The sequence below is a fragment of the Heteronotia binoei genome, chromosome 2, assembly GCF_032191835.1.
Source record: "Heteronotia binoei isolate CCM8104 ecotype False Entrance Well chromosome 2, APGP_CSIRO_Hbin_v1, whole genome shotgun sequence".
Classification (NCBI taxonomy): Eukaryota; Metazoa; Chordata; class Lepidosauria; order Squamata; family Gekkonidae; genus Heteronotia; species Heteronotia binoei.
The window spans coordinates 152,581,017-152,601,882 of NC_083224.1; the positions used below are offsets into that span (position 1 = coordinate 152,581,017).

General features: G+C 42.0%; 2 protein-coding genes across 2 annotated transcripts in view; one reads left to right on the forward strand and one right to left on the reverse strand.

Moving 5' to 3' along the window:
• SLC30A7 (solute carrier family 30 member 7) overlaps positions 1-20,866 on the forward strand; it is a 190,813-nt gene that overhangs the window by 130,628 nt on the left and 39,319 nt on the right. The gene's annotated exons all lie outside the window — the stretch shown is intronic.
• On the reverse strand, positions 670-13,004 carry EXTL2 (exostosin like glycosyltransferase 2). The gene is made up of 5 exons (XM_060232272.1): positions 12,870-13,004; positions 9,194-9,248; positions 6,926-7,353; positions 5,311-5,381; positions 670-1,499 (listed from the first exon to the last, which is right to left on the reverse strand). Exons 2-5 carry the CDS (start codon positions 9,196-9,198, stop codon positions 1,008-1,010), a joined length of 996 nt encoding a protein of 331 aa, XP_060088255.1. The 5' UTR covers positions 9,199-9,248; positions 12,870-13,004; the 3' UTR covers positions 670-1,007.

Below are 20,866 nucleotides of genomic sequence, written 5' to 3' on the forward strand. Positions count from 1 at the left end.
TTTGATCCTGGTCTCATGCTTTGGCAGGAAACACAGGGACATTGCAGACTGAAGAACTGTGAGTCAAGCACAAGTTATACAAACCTGGCGTTGTTTTACAGTTACTCCAGAATCAGGCAACTCAAGTAATTTGGTGGCAGTGCAATCCTAAGCAGTCATTGTACCCTTCTAAGTCTGCTGAAATAAATGATCTTTGAAGGATGCACCTCTGCTTAGGATTGCGCTGAGTATTTGTGGCCGGAGAAATGTAGCAAAACCATTTCAAGAATATAAACAACATTATTTGTTAAAATATGAAGTACGAGGAAGTGGACAGCAACTTCCTTCCATGGGCACAGAACAAAGTACACAAACATTAATAGTTGGCCCTGTTGATTCATTTTTAACCATATTTCTCTTTTAAATTTGTTTACTGTCAAATTAACACTATAAAAAGTGAAAAATATTTCATTCCATGCTTCCATGGGTGAAATTAAGTGTGAGTGTGTGGGGGGGGATGATGACACTGGAGTAATTTTTAGCATGTGAATGAAGTGTTATGTACAGACAGACATTTGCTGATCATCTGTGAGTCAGGATTGCTTCCAAGCAGCCAGCCATGGAAACTCTAAGAGTTGGTTCTCCATTCTTTTAGTTCACAGATGACCAACATGGATAGATGTGGGCCAGTTTAAAAAAAAATGGTGGCGATGTAACTTTTCTCATGGTTCTCTAAGTGATACTGGCCATGGGAAGGTTCCTGCATTTTGGGGATATTCTGTCCTTGTGCAAGTGTGGTTTGATGACTGAAATAGTGATAAATGACAAAGCTAACTGAAGAAGCTTTTGCATGCTGAGCACAGAGACGGAATACTTCCCCCAGGTATCACACACCTCCAAACAGCCTTTGAGGAAACAAGCTCTAAGTATTGTGCAACCTACAGATCCCTTGCATACCTAATTCCCTTCTTAGCTTACCATTTTAACTTGCTGAAAAGCATGTGAAAGCATTTGTTCCCAGGGCATCCTTACATTTTATTCTTGTGATTAGCATAGTTAGGGAAACCAAACTGAGAAATCATAATGTTGGAGTATTTTAAGGGCATGTTGCCATAGATACTAACCAATTTATTGAGGCAGTACGACCTCTGGAGTAAGTGTTCTGCCCGATGCCACATTCCAGAGTAGCCACTGTTACTTTCTTTTTCCAAATTCCGGATATCTACTGGCTTCACAAACATGCCTGAAGGTTTTCCGGTGTGTTTGGCCACTAAGAAATTCATGGCAATGTCATCACAATTTTGAGTCTCGTCTATCATGGCATGGACAGCTTCAGGCTGCTTTTGAAAGAGTTCGAGGTATTCACTGCTGAAGAATGCTGCTCCTATTAGCACCATGGAGTACTGGTCTCCACTGCCGACAACAGGGCTCTGCAGCTCAAAGCTCCCATAGCTGTATATTCCGGAAGGGCTGGGAATGTGTTTTCTAGGAACAAATCCCACAATCTCATCTGGAAATTGCTGTAAGAAAAGCAGACATTACACAAAAGGTCTAAGCTATAACACCACCACTATTCAGAGATTTGTTGAACAGTATAAGGCAGGCTCCAGAGCCAGATACAAAACAAATATGGTTCTCTAAAAAAAAGAAATTCAAATCCTTAAGATAAGGCACATTTGTAGAAGTAAATGAGATGCTAAAGTAGTATGTGAAGGGAATTTTTTTGTCTTAGAGATGCTACACAAAAAGGGAAATGATAGAAGTGAAACAGATAGAAGCGTGAACTATGCACTGATTTATGCCAGTGCACTAAAAGAATCATGCAGGGTGCTCGTGCATATACATACTATTGTGAGACCTCATGTATACCACTTCCTAGTAAAGGATCCATAACAGCCAGTATTTTGGCTGCAGAAACTTTATGGATTATTAATTAACCTGTCAAGTATCAAGTGGGCAGCCGTACTGGTATGAAGAAGTAGAACAAAGTAGGAGTCAAGTCACCTTTAAGACCAACAAAGTTTTATTTAGAACGTAAGCTTTCATGTGCTCCAAGCACACTTCATCAGACAAGGCACTAGGTACAGTGAGCAGGGCTATATATAGCTGGTAGGCAGTGGTTTAGAATGCAAAATGGTACAAATTTAAGATCCAATGATAGAATAGTAAAATTAACAAATTGAGCAAACCTTTGATCTGGGTAGCATGAGCATGTGAAAGCAATAAAACAGTAATTGTCAAAATGTGAGAATGTCTGTCAATCACTCTATTATATAAGCCTGGGTCAAAAAGAGGATTTTACTTTTTCAGAAGTTTTTTCCATCTAACTAATTTACCTTTTAACATGTAACATACATATAATTTGCCATTAGAAGAAAAATACATTAAAATATAGTTGGAGATGGGTTTAGTATATGTAATGAGATTACGTATCATTATGTATACTAAACCCATCTTCCATTTTATTGAAGGAATATTTAGCCTGGAGAGGAGGCGGCTGAGAGGTGATATGATCACCACCTTCAAGTACTTGAAGGGCTGTCACATAGAGGATGGTGTGGAATTATTTTCTGTGGCCCCAGAAGGTAGGACCAGAACCAATGGGTTGAAATTAAATCAAAAGAGTTTCCGACTCAACATTAGAAAGAACTTCCTGACCATTACAGCAATTCCTCAGTGGAACAGGCTTCCTCGGGAGGTGGTGGGGTCTCTTTCCTTGGAGGTTTTTAAACAGAGGCTAGATGGCCATCTGACTGTGATGAAGATACTGTGAATTTGGGGTAGGTATCTGTGGGTTTCCTGCATTGTGCAGGAGGTTGGACTAGATGACTCTGGAGATCCCTTCCAACTCTATGATTCTATGAAGATACTACAATATGATTAGATTTCCCAGTGGGTGCCATTTATAATAGGAATAAGGATCCTGATTGACATATTATTTACTTATTTATTACATGCACACTACACATAGTCCCGCAATAACTCTGTGAGGTGTTTTAGGCTGGGTGATAGTGACTGGCCAATGGCCACCTACTTTGGTTCATGGCTGGATGGAGATTTGAACCTAGGCCTCCCCAGCTGTGATTCGAACACTGGATATTAAGTTATATATTCTCACTAACAGAATACAGACTCTGTATGTATGAGGCTGTGTGTTCAGTCTCTAGCAAATTACAGAAGACTTTTGCCTCAGCCACTACAGAACATCTGAGGTTAAGACTGAGAGTAATAACTAGTTCTTGTATCAAAGCTTCTACTTAATTATAACAAATGCACACCACTATTATTGTCATATCCTAGAAAAGAAGGCTTACTGCTGAGCAGATGGCATCTGTGACCAAGAGTGTCTTTTACCAGCTTCAACTGGTTAGGTAGCTGATACCAGGTCACTGTGGTGCATGCCCTATTTCCATCTAGATTAGGCTACTACAATGCACTCTATGTGGGGCTGCCCTTGAAAAATGTTCAAAGACACTGCAGAAAAGTGTGCAGAATGCTGCAGCCAGGATGTTGACTGGAGTGGATTGTAGGGACCATATCACTCCAGTCTTGGCCCATTTACACTCACTTCCAATTTGTTTACAAGCACAATTGAATAACTTTCAAAGGTTTATACTGTCTGAGACCAACATACCTGAGGGACCACCTAATCCCTTATGAATCCATCTAATCTCTATGGTCATCTTTTGAAAGTGCACTTGCCATCTAAGATTACGCAGGTGGCAACCTGGAAAAGGGCCTTCTTGGTCATGGCACCAAAGAACTCTTTCCCCAGGAAAATTTGTCTGCCCCCTTCTATTGCTGCCTTCCACCAGTAGGTGAAGACTTCTTTGTTTTGTTTGGCATTCCCTCAATGATCCCTCCTTCCTGACCAATGTTTTTATGTTTTGCATGTAGTTTAACTGTTGTGTATGAATTTAACTCTGTTTTTTAACTCCTTAAAATTGCTTTTATGATATATGTTTGGGAGGGGGTGATTTTTATGGTTTAGTAATGTAATTTTATCATGTATGTATTGTTAGCCACCTCGGCAGTCCTTGTTAATGACAGAAAGGCAGGGTAATTTATTTTATTTATTTTATTCGATTTTTAGCCTGCCCTTCCGGTAGAACAGGCTCAGGGTAGGTTACATCATAAAACAGTCAACAATAAAAACAGTAAAAGACTAGTTTAAAATATAAAATTAGACAGACTAAGATAGCGGATTCTGCCTCACAGATGTGACCTATTGTCCAGGTCCAGCAGATCTTGTAGTGCTGGGATGGAATGAGGCGGGGAGGCCGATAACAAGTGGCGCCCACTGCCTCAGCTGAAAGCCTGGTGAAAGAGCTCTGTTTTACAGGCCCTGTGGAATTGAAGCAGATCCTGCAGGGCCCAGATCTCCAGGGGGAGCTCATTCCACCAGGCAGGGGCCAGGGCTGAAAAGGCTCTAGCCCTCGTCAAGACCAGATGGACGTCTCTGGGGCCAGGTATTACCAAAAGTTGTTGGTTTGCTGATCGTAAGGATCTACGGGGCTCATACAGGGAGAGGTGGTAAATGACAGAAATAATTATAATAATACTCCTACTTTTAAAGAAATATGCTCAGCAAAAACGCTTTAGGTATAAATGCAAGTTTATTAACTACATATCAGCACATTTCCATGCACCCCAGAAAATTTCTGAATTAACATTTTGTCTCTGAACATGTTATTTAGCTTTAGATGTCCTGGTTCATGTTAAACTGAAATGAAGCTGAACATAAAGATGCCTTATACTAACCATTGGTCTATCAAGGTCAGTATTGTTTGTACTGGCACTCCAAGGTCTCAGGCAGAGGTCTATATTTGATCCTTTTAATTGGACCCTTTTAACCCTTTAAGGTTGGTGACTCAGTGGTAGAGCATCTGCTTGATAAGCAGAAGGTCCCAGGTTCGATCCCTGGCATCTTCAACTAAAAAGGGTCCAGGCAAATAGGTGTGAAAAAACTCAGCTTGAGACCCTGGAGAGCTGCTGCCAGTCTGAGTAGACAATACTGACTTTGATGGACCAAGGGTCTGATTCAGTATAAGGCAGCTTCATATGTTCATATGACATGCTGGACCTGGGACTTTCTGCAGGAAACCAGACACTCTACCATTGAGCCACACCCTCAAAATCCCAGCATTCCAACTTCATCAATCTGGTCTCCAAATGTTTCTCCCCTCACCCAAACACCCTGTCCCAGCAACCCTTTGTAGATACCAATCTACCTTCAGGAATTATAATGCTAAGAGACATTTACAAGGATAAAATACAACTCAAATGTGTATTATGTCTAATTAAAAGAAGATACGAGAAACAGACACTTACCTGCCAAATGGAGAAAGCGAAAACAAGATCATAAGCACTAACTAGGGTGTCATCATCCACCATCAAAACAGCTGAACAGGAAAAAAAAATATTCAGATGAGTGCACACATTTTAAAAAGTTAATTCTGAGCAAGATATGTATGACAAAATGCAACCATTATGCTTGCTAGAAAACACTGGAAGGTTCCAACGCAGCTTAGGTCAAGAAGTGAACCACCATATGCAAAGTAGGATTCCTCAGCCTTTTTTTAGACTCAAGATTTTGTGGATTTGTGCATGTTAACGAATGTACTGTTCCCTCTTTCACAATGTGATGCCAATCCTATTTAGTTAAAAGTGGACCCATTTTTTAAAGTAAATGTCTCCTTCACTGATCAGTGGGATTTACTCCCAAATAAGCATGCTAAGAATTGCAGCTTTACTGCACAGCAACTGAGGAAGCTAGCAATGAAAGTGGAAGGAAATGACAGTCTTCATTGCTTTATTCACTGTATATGTTATACTGTTACTCTTTCTCTAATTGTTTAGGAAGGCCTTTTTATAAAGGGAATGGGGTCATAGCTAATGTCTGTAAAATTTTAGACAAGTTTCATAGCTTCGTTCAATGCATAGCATTGCACCGTTTCTCTAATTTTGTGATCCAGTTTTGTTTCATTGTTTGTTGTATACATTATACAGTTTTATTTTACATAGTATACTGTTTTTAGTGCACCAAACCAGTTTTGAAATCCTGTTTTATCATATTTTTATTGCATTTGTTTATTTAAAATATTTTATGTACCTGCCTTTTCCCCAAGCATCTCTGGACCCAAGGCAGGTCCTTGATTGTGTGTTTTCTATTGTTCTTGTATTGTTTTTAATTGTACAATCTACTCTGAGAAAGGAAGACTATAAATGAAGCAAATAAATAAATACTCTATAGGGCTTTCTGAAGGACAGTCACCTGGGAATCACAGATGACTGAGGGAAAGAATAGACCGAAAAATAAAAACGAGTGGTTTGGCAGAGAGGCAGGGGTAGTGGAATGTATAGGAGTGTTAGAAGAAACAGCGATAGCAACTGTTACTAGGCAAGGAAAGGAAAATACAACAGGGCCAGGGAATGGATGTTGGAGAAGCAGTGAGAATGGATGAGGGTAGAAACTGTGGGTGAAACAACACTGACTCTCTGCCACACAAAACAGATGAGATACAGCTTCTAGGTTTAGATCTTTCAGAACTTATCCACACAAGCATCTATGTCACTCAGTTTCTCATCACTGGTTAACTCATAGTTGAATGTACAAACTGGCTACAAACTGCATCTGAGTGCTGTTGAGTTGTCTGTTTATAGAATGTTTTTATTGTATTTTATTGTTTTATCATATGTTGTACTTGTCCTGAGCCCTACGAGGAATGGGCGGAATAGAAATGTACTAAAATAAATAAATAAATAAAATAATTTTAGATGTGGTGATACATAAATCTTGTCTACAGCAATTGTTCTGTGATGGCTTATTTGATGCTACAGCCATTAAGCGATGATGTGTGGAACACGTCTCAGTTGTAAACCACTTCCCCCAAGTGGGAACAACATTGCTAGGAGGGTGAGATAACAACAGACAGAATGCTATTACCTTTGGTGTCCAGCTCAGGGAAAACCTGGAGTCTGTTCCTCATGCGATTTGCAGTTTGCACTTTGAAGATAACAGGGACAGGGTGAGGTCCCAGGGAATTCCAAGTCTCCTCTGGAGCTTTCTCCCCAACATTATTCCACACAACGATCACTTTGTGTAAATGGGGGATCCCTTGGTAATGATTTAAGAGCTTCAAGAGCAAATCAGTCCTGTTGTACGTTTGCATAATGAGAGTGAATGAATCCGATGCAATTTGGCCTTGGGACTTTCTTTCTCTACGCAGGTTGAGCATTTTATCTTCCTTAATGTTGGGCAGCAAAGCAGTTAATGCACCTGCCACAAGCAATAACAAAAGGATCACTACTGAAGAGAAATGAAGTAGTCTGATCCCCATAATTCTTCCTGGGAGCTTGCAGGTGTGATAAAACCTTTAAATGAAAAGGAAAGCCATTAGTTATGATCATACCTTGCACAATTCAAAAATGAAGATATCAAAGACTTAGTAAAGTCAAATGGATTTTTGCTGAGTCAGTGACCGATTGGCTAAGGATGTTCAAAGGCAGAGAGACATCATAGGGAGTTTGACAATAAGGACAACCACAGAAATCTGCTATCTCCTCCTAGAACTTGAGATAAAGTCCCCCAAAAGGGCTGTGGGACTCTTATCTCAGGACAGTGGTCGTCTATGGGGTGGCTGTATACAGATATAGACATTATATCTCAGCTTCCTGAAATGAGTGACTTCAGCTGGAGCTTGAACAGCAAGCAGGAGTAACCATAAAGAAGAAGAAGAGACTGCATGATTATTTGCTGCAAGGTGTGAGAGATGTGCAAAGTCATCACATTGCAACCATGCTGAACCCATGAAGCTGCCTTATTCAGAGTTTGGTCATTAGTTTGTCAAGATCAGTATTTATCTATCTGGTAGTAACTATGGTTTAGGAAGCCACCAAGCCAGGAGGGAATAGGTAGGCTTGTATTCTTGAACACTCATTTCCGCTTATGTAATAGCCCAGTTTCTTGGACTCAAAGACTAGCACAAAGCTCCCTCTCTGGTTTGCAAAAGCTCAAGGCAAAAGTTGGTCACAGCCAACAGGGAATGAAACCACAAGGCAGCTAAGGATAGCTTGGGTGATTACCAGTCCTCCTGATCTTCCAGTGGCTGTGACTGCTACTGCCGCTCTGGAAGACCCTAATTTGAATGAGGTCAGTCAATAACAAGCCCAGCCTTACAAAGACCCCACCCACTTTCTGAAAAGCTCAGCAGCACCACTTTGGAGAACCCTGATCTATCCTGTCACATACTACACTTGAATTTCCTATGCCTGGATACCCTTCTTGCAGGCTACTAGCCTGCTCCTTTTAATGCTTGAGCTCTGAAAAGGAGAGAGGGTTCAAGACTCCTCTTTATCATGGATCTCTAATGAGGTGGTGGTGGGTCTTCTCACCACTTCCTGGCTCTTGCAAGAGTCTGGGCCTTCCTTTGAGGGCTGGAGAGATGATTGGTTGTTAGATCCAGGCTTACAGGTCTCAATTTTAACCTTTTCCTTCTCTTTTTCACCCCATAATTGCCCTTCTGATCTCTGCCATTGTTCTGGGCAGTGTCTGTGTTGTTGGCCATGGATGATTGGGCAATGAGTTCCTGCTGTGGCCAGAACACTGCCACCTAGCAGGACAACTGGATGGCCATCAAATAGCTCAGTTATGCCCCTAGTGGAAGTAGGGGGTACCTACAACCCCGTACATACCCATTCACCTTACTTGTAGCCTATGTTCTTCTAGGGACTTAGGACAGCAGCCTTGTAATTGGCCATTACGATCACAGCAGCCCATATATTATTCTTATTTATTAAATGTAAGTCTGTCTTTCTTCCATCACAGAATTCAAATGCCAATTGTTTCCCGTGCAGGCACTGACCAGACCCAGCCAGACATGCTTAGCTACTCAGTAAAATGACTGGACCATAAGTCTTCAGACTTTTCAGTGAAGCCTATGTATAAAAAGGAAACCACTGACTGTGATTTAGATTCTGTTTAAGAAAATACCATCACATGCAATCACAGAAATGAAAGAGATGCACCACACCAAAAAGGGGGGCTGCAGGCATGCAACAGTTCAGTAATACAAGCCAAATGTTTGTGTGCTGCATATGAAACTGCAATAGCGTTAGAAATGTATTTTCCTTCATGAATTAAAAACACAGGCAAGCATTTAATTCAAAACAGTTGCACGGTAAACTATTTCAGTATATTTTTGTGAGAACTCACCTCATTCCTGCAATGGAAGCTTAATTATAGGAACTGCTTGATGTAATCTTTAGCTCTGTTTGAAAATGAAAATAACACATGAACACACATTCCCAAAAGTCACTATCAGCTTATTGGGTAGTGGGAAAACGTAGAAAAAAAGTTGTTGTTGGGCATAATGGATATTAATGGGCTATCAACAGACTGGACAGGTTTAAGGTATTGGTTTGAATTCTGCAGTACATGTCCACTGATGGAAGAGCATTCAGCCAGTGGAAGGGGATTTCCTTGCCCTCTTCCCTTGGAAGTAGGGCACTGACTTGAATATAAAAACATGGATGAACTGACAAGGTTTGGCAGCTTGCTAAATCACTGGAGCTAAGCAAGTTTGCATACTTGAAAGATGGCAAACACTTGTTTTTCAATAATATTGCAGCCTTCCCTGGTACATTGGCCACAAAAGTTAAATTTAGGTTTCAACATTTTAAACTGTTATTCTCTGTAACAGATTAAGTGATATGCAATACAATGGATTATGTGCATTTGTGATTCATATGGCCTTTGTTGTTGCTGTTGTAGTGTTGAAATGTTTTCAATTTATTTATATATAAAGGTTTGAAGAATGAATGGGTTGCTTACAGACATAGTAGGTTCAAGATACTAGCTTGTATCCTGCAGTAAACTCCACTGATGGAAAAGAGTCCAGATATAGGAAGGAGATTTCCTTGACCTCTTCCCCTCCCAACACAGTCTAAAATGATTCCCCAAATGCTGATCCTGGGAGACAGAGAATCAACATGAGGGGGAACTGGAGGTCTGCAGTAGAATTGGGAATGGAAATCCCCCTCTCTATAAGTAGGGTTTTGTTTTGTTTTTAAGGATCCAATATATTTTGTTTCTTCAGGCCCTGCTGTGCTGCAGGTCCTGAAGAAGATGCCTATTGCCTTTTCTGTTGCTGGTGGCTCAGAGTGACCTGAGTCTTAGTAGTATGTGGACCTTTGTTGGACAGCTCCAAGTGTTCACTTTGGAGCCAGTGTGGTGTAGTTGTTAAGAGCGGGGGACTCTATTCTGGAGAACTGGGCTTGATTCCCCACTCCTCCACATAAAGCCAGCTGAGTGACCTTGGATTAGTCACAGTTCTCTCAGAGCTGTCTCAGCCCCACCTACCTCACAGAGTGTCTGTTGTGGGGAGAGGAAAGGAAGGTGATTGTAAGCTGCTTTGAGACTCCTTTGAGTAGTGAAAGGCATGGTATAAAAACCAACTCTTCTATTCATCTTCTTTGATGGTTTGGCCTAAGAATCACTCCTGTTTTCCATTGGGTCCAACAACATTTTTTCTCTCTCCCTCACCTCCTTTTGGGAGAACTTAACAGCTAGCCGGAAGAAAAATCCTGATACAACTGACTATTCATAAATGTTCTGATATTGTTATTATTTTATTTAGCTCTACTCATCCAAACATTTTTAGCCCACTCCCCTGCCAGATTTGATCTTCAGGAGGCCTTACAAAACTCCATAAACTATACAAAATTGGAAAAATAACAAGACAAACAACAGGAGGAGCAATAAGAGCCACTCACATTGAAAGCCTGAAAATAAATCCATTAAAACATAGTTTAAAAATTTAAAAAGCAGTTTAAAACAGCCATTTAAAAGCAGTAAACCAAACTAACCAACCTCCTAAGGTTACTGCCAAAAGCTTAGAACAGGACAAACTCTGCTTGGTACCTAAACAAAGATGGTCTAGAAAGAGAGTTCCTTTGTTGGGTTGCAACCACTCCAAAGGCAGTCGGAAAAGGACATCCAATGACAACTGTGGCTAGCAGGTAAATTCACATGGAGGAAGGTAGTCCTTCAACTACTGCAGTCTGATTGTTTAGGGATCTGAAGGTCAAAACTTGCCCTTTAAATGGTGCTTGGAAAGAAAGGAAAAGCCATGAAGATCTTGTAAAACAGATGAAACCTATGGCAGTTCCTAGTCAACTGTCTAGTTCCTCTATTTTGGATCGGCTAGACCCCTCCATTTCTTCAAATTAATGTGAAATATCCTGCTTTCACTTATACCTGAGTTATCTGCAAATTTACCTGCAAATATGTTTAGAATCAAACTTTAGAGTAATGCAGACTCATGGGAAACATCCTATGCTACATACAATGGGAAAAACATGGATGCTGTGGATCCATCCCACTAATGATGGCACTTTCCTTCAGCACATGGAGTCTTGTATCTGTAGACGTCTCCTTCTACAGAAGTAAAATATCACCCTTAGTGGAACTCTGTGATTTCTTGGCTTCCATGGATTCTTCCAGTTTGTTCTTTTGCTTTGCTCATTGGATGGTTTTAAGCAAACCAGATCACACCGGATCTGGATGGCAGTCATAGACACATACCTAAACATCCATCTCTACACTGCTGATTTAGGCAGTGGACTAGGCATAGATTGATCCCTTGCTTTGTAACTGATTTTCAGCATAACATTTGGCAAATCACATATGACAAAACTGCAATGAAAATTCAGTGAAGCCTGTCAGGTTAGTACATTCACTAAAATGTATTTTGCTGACTTCCTTTTATCTTATGTTCACATGAATCTGCTTAGATACATAATGGCTTGTGCATCTATTTTCACAGACTTGAGGTCCAATCCTGTGCATGGAAGCAACTCTATCCAATCTCAAGAAGGCTCACTCTCACGCATACATGTGTGCAGAAAAGCACAGCAAGACCATGCCTTAAACACATTCATGATCCAAGGATGCCATCCTAAGCATATGCACTAAGAAGTAGGTTCCCTTGAGCTCAGCAGGACTTTTCAGAGATTGGCCTTCTCAATTTACAGTTCAAATTTACAGATCCTAAGGGCTGCTGAAGGTACAGAAGAACAAAGAGAGGCTTATGCTGAAAAAACATTATCTGAAACATGGTAAGTGGGGCAGGTAGTCCCCATTTGTCTCCTGATTACATAACAAAGGCAAAATAAAGCAGGAGCCCGATACTACCTGAAAGACAAAGATTTATGCCAGCAGAAACTGTAATAAATCTTGGGCAAAGCACTATGTTCACACAAGAGATTGAACATTGTGATACTATGCACCCTTCACCTGAGAGTAGGTTCCATTCCAGAATTACTACATGCACAGGACTGCACTGCTTGTCTAATATTCAAGGGCTTTGAGGCTGCAGCTTGCAGGTAACCTTAAGGGAGGGGAGATGAGCAGAACAATCCCGAGCAAAGCCCTTGTTACCTAAACTGGACGAGGGTCTGGGCTTCCTTGTCTCTCTGCCGACCTTATGAGCATCCCAAGAGCACGCATTGCAATCTGTTAGCTAACAATATGAAAGCTTCCAGATATTTTCAAGGAATTTTCCCTCACCTAAACAGATTTATTTTTAAAGCGAAATCAATAAGCAGAATTGCCATGCCATCGCTTCAAATACGAGACAGGCAATCCTAATCAAGTCTACTCAGAAGTAAGTCCCAATTCAGTCATTGAGGTTTACTCCCAAGAAACCATCTTTAAGATTGTAGCCTAAATCTCTTCCACAGCACATCCCAGATCTGACCATGACTGATTTTCACGCCAGAACCGGTTCACATCCCCTACCGCGCCATTGTCTAAACGCAGAATGCACCCCACCACCATGACACAGTGAAGCCTCTTTCCAACGATCAGGACTTCGAATTGGCCTCCTTACCAGCAATCAATGGGTCGGGCACGATTTCACATCGTCAGCGTAAATCAGCGTGGAGAATCTCGTGGAAAAAAACCTGCGTTCTTCAAAGGACCTAATGAAGGCGATCTACGATCTCGCACCGGTTGATTCAAATGCAAACGAAAACACACATCGCAGTTCGCAACGTGAGACGACCGCAAAAGGGGCTGTACCAAAGCCTGCAAGCCTTGCCCCTCCTCTTTGGGTTGCTTTGTGCTTCCTGGTCAAGGCAGGACTTCGTCTTCCTCCTTTCCCCACCCCCACCCCCCTCCCAGTAGTGGAAGTGAGAGACCCTAGCCTTGCAACACGTTATTTCTATTTCTGCTCATTATTATTATGGTCCATGTTTTCGAATGCTTTTAACGCTTGATTCTTCCGGGCCTAATTCATCTCAGAAACTTGGCCTTGAACTGAGCCTCCCCCCCCCCCCCCCGCAATGAGGACCCAAAGCAGTGTACAGCAATGTTCTCCCTTGCTCCATTTTATCTTCACAACAACTCTGTGAGGTAGATTAGGCTGAGGGTGTGTGACTGGCTCAAGGCAGAGTGAGGACTTGGACATTCAGTCATGCACAAGCCTCTTGCTTATGCCTTCTTTTTCTCCACCCAGCTGTCCCTCCCTCAGGAGCTTGTCAGGGGTGCTTCCTATCTTGCCACCTTCGCTAAAGGTGCCACACTCCAGTGTCTCCTGGTCTTTGAACCTTGATCTCCCCAGTCCTCATCTCTCCCACACTAATCCGTATGCATTGTGTAATTATGTGTGCTATGAAGAAGTTCTTTTTCTGGTCTGATTCTACTGCTAAAGTTATTTCTATCCACGTTCTCCACACCATGCATCATTTTCAAAAATGCCCTCCCCTTTGTAGCTTTCCATCCTATACTAAAGAGTCTCAAATGCTTCCACCTTTACCAGATGTACAATTTATTTAAGGTAAAGCAATTAGAATTCTGCATAATACTCCAAACATATCTACACCACAGATTCGTATAAAGCAGGGGTGGCCAACGGCAGCTCTCCAGATGTTTTTGCCTACAACTTCCATCAGCCCCAGCCATTGGCCATGCTGGCTGGGGCTGATGGGAGTTGTAGGCAAAAAACATCTGGAGAGCTACTGTTGGCCACCCCTGGTATAAAGGAATTATGGTGTTAGCCAGTTAATTCTCAAAACCCAATAACATCTAGCATAGAATTTGCCTTTTTCACAGCTGCCGCACATTGAATCTCTATGTCTCATTGGCCTGTCCACCATGGCTCCGACATCTTTTTCCTGAACTGAAAAAAGATTGAAGAAGTAGAAACGAAGAGTAAGGATTCTGTACTCCACAGTAAATTGCTTAATCATTACTTACATTGAATCTCATCTGCCCTTTCATCCAATATGGATAGATTCTTTTGGAGCTCTTCATAGTCTACTTGAATTTTCACCATCCTGAATAATGGTGGCATGGTATGACCCGATCTCATAGGATGTTGGAAGCTAAGCAACATTTATGGAAGTGAGACCAGCAAGGAAGGCAATGGTAAGCCACTTCTTGCTTCTCACATGCAGTGAAAGCCCCTTGCTGGGGTCACCATAAGTCAGTTGTGACTTGATTACTCCTAGGTATGTATCTGCACCTCACTGCACACCTCTACCTCCAGGTAATTTATGGACAAGTGGCATCAGTCCCCAAACAGATCCTTGGGGAATGCCATTGATTAGTTCCCTTGATTGTAAGCCACCCTGAGCCTGCTTTGGCAGGGAGGGCGGGATATAAATCAAATAAATAAATAAATTGTGAGAACTCCTCTGTTTCCTGTGGTTCACAGTTTTTTAAAAAAGGTAGTCCCCTGTGCAAGTACCAATTGTTTCCGACTCTGGGGTGACGTAGCATGACAATGTTTTCACGGCAGACTTTTTTACAGCATGGTTTGCCATTGTCTTCCCCAGTCATCTACACTTTCCCCCCTGCAAGGTGGGTACTCATTTTACCAACTTCAGAAGGATGGAAGGTTGAGTCAACTTTGAGCCGGCCACCTGAACTCAGCTTCCGTCAGGATCGAACTCAGGTCGTGAGCAGAGAGTTTGGACTGCAGTACTGCAGCTTTACAGCTCTGCACCATGGGGCTAATGGTTCACAGTTACCAGTCCATAATAGGAGCTGTCCACTGATCCTGATTGCTATATGGAATCCGGAATTTTTGGTGAAGGATTTGTCAAAGAAATTTTTGAGATTCAAGGCCAATGGGGGGGGGGTACCTTTTGCAAAGCCATGCTGTTTCTTCCACAACAAGGCATGCTCTTCTTTATGATTTATCATTCTGGGATGGATACAAAGAACGTCATCTGGAGCAAATGCCTCTTCTCTCCTCTCCTCTCTTGCCTCTGCCTCTCCTCTCTTGCTGCAGACCACTGTGCTCTGCAGACCACTGTGCTCTTTGCGTAGTAATCCTGCTCCTGGGGATCAGGGACCCTTCATGAACAGAAGGAAAAAGAACTGAATTGACAATTCCCTCTCCCAACAAAAGTGTTGTTCCACTGGCATGTGCCATTACATTGGTGGAAAACAATATTTGGATGCAACCTTCGCTGTCTTTAATCATGCTTTTCACCGGTTGCTTTAAGACATCCACTTACATATATGCTGAGTTTGTAGTTACTGATGCAATTTGATTCAACAACACATCGTACTAGATCCTAGGCAGCACTCAAGATTAAGTGCACGCATACACACCACCCTGAGTTGTTCCATGACCAACTGTTGCAGGCCACAATTGTTAATGGTACCTGCTGATTTTTCCTTTCGTTGCTACATAAACATACGTTTACCCAGTCAGGTCTGATGACAGCTGAGGTCATCAATTTTTATGACAAGTTCTGCTCCAGCTGCCTTCCTATTCCTTTCTCCATCTCAGGATCAGAATTTTGATTGGGGGTGGCTAATCTACTGCTCAGGCCTGGTGTTTCCATCTATAAAGGAATTTATTCCCCTAAAGTTTTTCACTTTATTGGTCTCTTTGCCCTCTCTGAAATACAGAATAATCATTATATTCTTTCCTGTATATTTTATATTGCATCTCATTGATTCTGTCTGTTCCATCAAGGCGCTGAAATGCTCATTATCTCTGTATTTTCATTTACTACTAAGTAGCTTGTTTATTTTAGCTTGGAGGCTTCTAGCATTAAATACTTATTTGTTATGTCCCTTGTCCAATATCCTTTGCTTGTGCATTCTCTCCCCCTGCCCTCTCCCCCGCTCTTTGGGTTTTTTTGAAATAATCAGCATCTTCTGTTACCAGATGATCTGGAACATTTATACTCTCTTCCATTAGGGATGGGCTCTCCTGAACCAAATTTTTCACAGATCCTAGTGGCTTTCCTCAAGAGGTTAATTTAAAAGTTGCTGCACTTCCTTTTAGATACAGGAGCAGCCTGATTCCATTTTAGTTCAAGTGATGGCCTGTGTCTTGTACAGGTTCCCAAATGTTACCTGGTTCCCAAATGTTACCTAGTTCTTAACAAATATAATCCACAACATCACACACACATTTAGATCCCTCTGTTCTGCTTTCCCTAGCTGGCCCTGCTCATGGAAAATATAGTATTTCTGGATGTCTTGAACTTCATGACTCTACTAACAACCTAATGTTTTCATCTTTTGTTGGTACTGACATAGATTACAATGACTGGCATCTACTCTGCACGACCCACCATCCTATCAACACGGCCCCCAAGATTTGTAGCCTTCATATTAGGCACACAATTCACACTGCAATCAAAACACCTGTGGCAAATAACTTACGTATTCACATAATGGAGGAATATTACTTGTACTTTGAAATATGTGAAGCTGTATGGCTAAGAAAGACAGCCCCGTGGTGCAGTGTGTTAAAGCTGTAGTACTGCAGTCCTAAGCTCTGCTCACGACCTGAGTTCGATCCCCAGTGGAAGCTGAGTTTTCAGGTAGCTGGCTCGAGGTCGACTCAGCCTTCCATCCTTCCGAGGTCAGTAAAATGAGTACCCAGCTTGCTGGGGGGAAAGTGTAGATGACTGGGAAAGGCAATGGCAAACCACCCCATAAAAAGTCTGCCGTGAAAACGACTGGTGCTTGCACAGGGGACTACCTTTTTATGGCTAAGAAAAGTTGTTAATTGGGATCCCAAGAGGAAATTTATATTGCAACTTATGAATAGAAGCATCATATGAGTGTGTTAGAATTGTTACAGCGAATTACCCTTGGGTGGAATAAGACTTACCTGAGGAAGGGCCACACCCTGAAATGTGCTTTACATCCAGAATTCGCATAATGATGTCATATTTGGATTTGGAAGGTACTATACAATGTACCTGCTTCATTAGGACACCCACTTATTTGGAAAGCATTTGAAAAGCAAGAGTCTTTTGAATGGACTGCATTACCAGTAGAATTTTCTATTATTATTACCAATAGATTGTTCTAGTATTATTCCTTGGACTTTGTATATTGTGAAGTTTCTGATATTATTAGATATTTGCATAATTTGATACAGAGTTATAGCATTGTTTGCACACAGTTTTTGTTTTTCGTTTTGGATTATCCATTACTGTGTTCCCTTTCTTGTTTTTGCATTCCCTCAAGCGGCATGGGCCCCATGAACCACCCCTCCAACAAGTCTCTCACCCAGCATAGGGTCTGAGTTGGAGGAGTGGCCTGGTGCCACTTCTGCTCAGTGTCTGGCTGCTGTAGGACCAGGAGAAACAGTCCCTAAGGTAGGTAGGTCCTAAGCCATATAGGGCTTTAAAGGTAATAACCAGCACCTTGTAACGAACCTGGTATATTATTGGCAGCCAGTGCAGTCCCCAGAGCCCCGGCTGAATGTGCTCCCACCTAGGAAGCCCTAATAACAGCCGGGCATTCTGCACTAGCTGCAACTTCTGGGTTCGGCACAGGGGCAGCCCCATGTAGAGGGCATTACAGTAGTCCAACCTCGAGGTGACCGTTGCATGGATCACTGTTGCCAGGTCGCCGTGTTCCAGGAAAGGGGCCAACTGCCTCACCCGCCTAAGATGAAAAAATGCGGACTTAGCAGTGGCTAAGAGCTTTTTGCATAGAGCTTTTTAGCAGAGAAAGCCTAGCAAGACTTATTTGCATATCAGGCCACACCCCCTGACACCCAGCCAGCCGGAACTGCATTCCTGCTCAAAAAAAGTCCTGAATTTCCTACTGAGAAAACAGCTGCACTCATGCCTTCTTTCCTGCAGGCTAAATCTGTTCTTAGCCACAGGGAATGCTCTTATACACCAGTCTACATCAATCATCACAGATAAGTTGTGTATTGTAGATAGTTTTGAGTTTGTTCATGCAGGGTACAGCCAGCCCTATTGGTCTACCCTGGGGTGCCCAATCTTTGTGAGCCCATAGACATCTTTACAATTCTGACACAGGTTGGTAAGTGCAATGAAAAAATGGCTGCCACAGGAGGTGGAGACAACCATGAAATGTCAGGGAGTGAGGTTATGCATAAACTCTAATAGTGGCTAGATCCAGTGGGCAGGGCAGTCATGTTGGTCTGAAGCAAGAAGTCCAGTGACACTTTTAAGACCAACACAGCTTTATTCAGGGTATGTGTGTGCACATGAAAACTCATACCTTGAATAATACTTTGTTGGTCTTAAAGGTGCCACTGGACTCTTAACTTCGTTCTGATAGTAGCTCTTCAACATTCTTCTCTCTTTCTCTCTGTCTCTCTTTCATACACATGCACAGAGGAAGTCGCAGTACAAAGGAGAGGACAGGCAATTAAAAAAAACTTTGAGTAAGGAGAAGAATGAGAAAGAGAATAAAACCAACATTATGGTAGCAGCTGCTGCTGAAACAATGTTTTTAAAATATGCACAGCCAATCAGATCTCCAATGTTCAATCAGAAGCCCTGCTGGCCATGCCCACTTTTTAAAAACAGTTGGTGGGCTCTTAAGAGGACCTCCACTAACTGCATGAGCAGGTGACAATGTGTCAAGTGAAGTTCAGTGTTGGTAAGTGTTAAGGCGATGAACACTGGGACAAGGATCCCAACTTCAAGTATAGGTTAATGGGTCTAAACTTTCTGAGACTGAGAGGGGAAAAGATCTCAGGGTTGTAGTAGATAGCCCAATGAAAGTGTCAACTCGTGCTGTAGTGGTGAAAATGGCAAACTCTGTGATAGGGATTATTAGGAAAGAGACTGAAAATAAACAGCCAACATTTTAATAGTCTTGTATTATTTAGAATACTGTGTACAGTTCCGGTAACTGTATCTCAAAAAGGACAGCGCAGAGCTGGAAAAAGTATAGAGGAGGGCAACCAAGATGATTAGGGGGTTGGAGCACCTTCCCTAAGAGGAAAGGCTGAAGAGTCTGAGAGGACACAATAGAGGTTTATAAAATTATGCATGGGGTGAAGGGAGCTGACCAAGAAATTTTTCTCCCTCTCCCAAAATACTAGAACTCAGGGACAACCAATGAAGCTGATGGGCAGTAGGTAGACAGACAAAAGGAAATACTACTTTACACAGAGAGTGCTTAAAATGTGGAATTTGCTGCCCAAGGATATACCATAGGAATAAACATCTTTGAAAGAGGATTAGATAGATTTATGGAGGATGTCTCTCAATGTCTATGAGCCATGATGACTAAAGGGGGCCTTCACATTTAGTAGCAGTCAACCTCTGAATCCCAGAGCCAGGAGGCAACATCAGGGAAAGGCCTTGGCCTCTATGCCCCAATGCTGGCCATCCAGAGGAACTGGTCAGCCACTGTATGAGACAGGATGCTGGACTAGATGGAGTATTGGTCTGATCCAGCAGGGCTTTTCTTTATTCCTAATATTCATGAGGAAAGTTGTTGGTGGCTGCTATGGTGCCAATGGGTGCCTTATTGGGGATCCCAGGTCTATGCAAACTGAGAGTGTACCTAGTATCTCTCCTGTGAAGCCAAACTGCAAAGGTGTAATAGTCAAGCAATGTTGATGTCATTCAAGACATTACTGATCTCTTTCAAGAAGCCCACTCCCAAGTCTGAGGAACCTGAGTGTTTGTAGAAGCACAATGTGAACAATACTTAATTTGGAGAAGAATATGCAGCATGCAAGCAGAATAGTATAACAAATTGATCTTCCTTAATTCTTGAAGGCTGTTTTCACCAGCTGAGACTTACATTCGTTTTCTCATTTCCCATTGGTCTAATTCAATTGAAGGATCTATTGGACTGGAATTTTGCATCACATTTTAAAATGGCTCTCTTTTGCATAGGATCATCCTTTAGCAACATTCACAAGATGTATATGAGAGAATGACATCATGCTCCTAAACAGAGTTGCATCTTTCTAGGTTCATTAGAAGTAGAAAGGTGTAGCTCTGTTTAGGATCACATTCTAAAGGTTGTTTTTAGCTTTGATGGTGAAATGCCTAAGATTAAGAGAGAATGCCTGAAAAGCTGCCACAGGAACTAATTTCCCTGGATTCAGAGTTGGTTCAACAATAAAGCAAGGTAAGGCCGCTCATTTAGGTTGTGCATCTAGGCACTTAAAAAACTGCAGTTTTATGTAGTTTGGTTTGCGTGTGTGGCACAATGAGAAACACAGACTTGACTGACCATTTTACAGAAAGTTCTCCTATGCAAACATGCATTGAATAGAATAGGACAGGGGTGACCAACGGTAGCTCTCCAGATGTTTTTTGCCTACAACTTCCATCAGCCCCAGCCAGCATAGCCAATGGCTGGGGCTGATGAGAGTTGTAGGCAAAAAACATTTGGAGAGCTACCGTTGGCCACCCCTGGAATAGGATCTGTGCAGGAACAAGGCAGGAAGGTGTGGTATTAATTTGCATCTTCTGATTCAATCAATAGACAGCTTTGGATCATCATTAACTGCATCCCAGCTGGGCAGACACCAGCAATAAAATAAAATAAAACAGCAGTGAGACCAGCAAATGGGGATACCCCTGAAATTTGTAATGCTGGGCTACGATGACATTCCTCTTC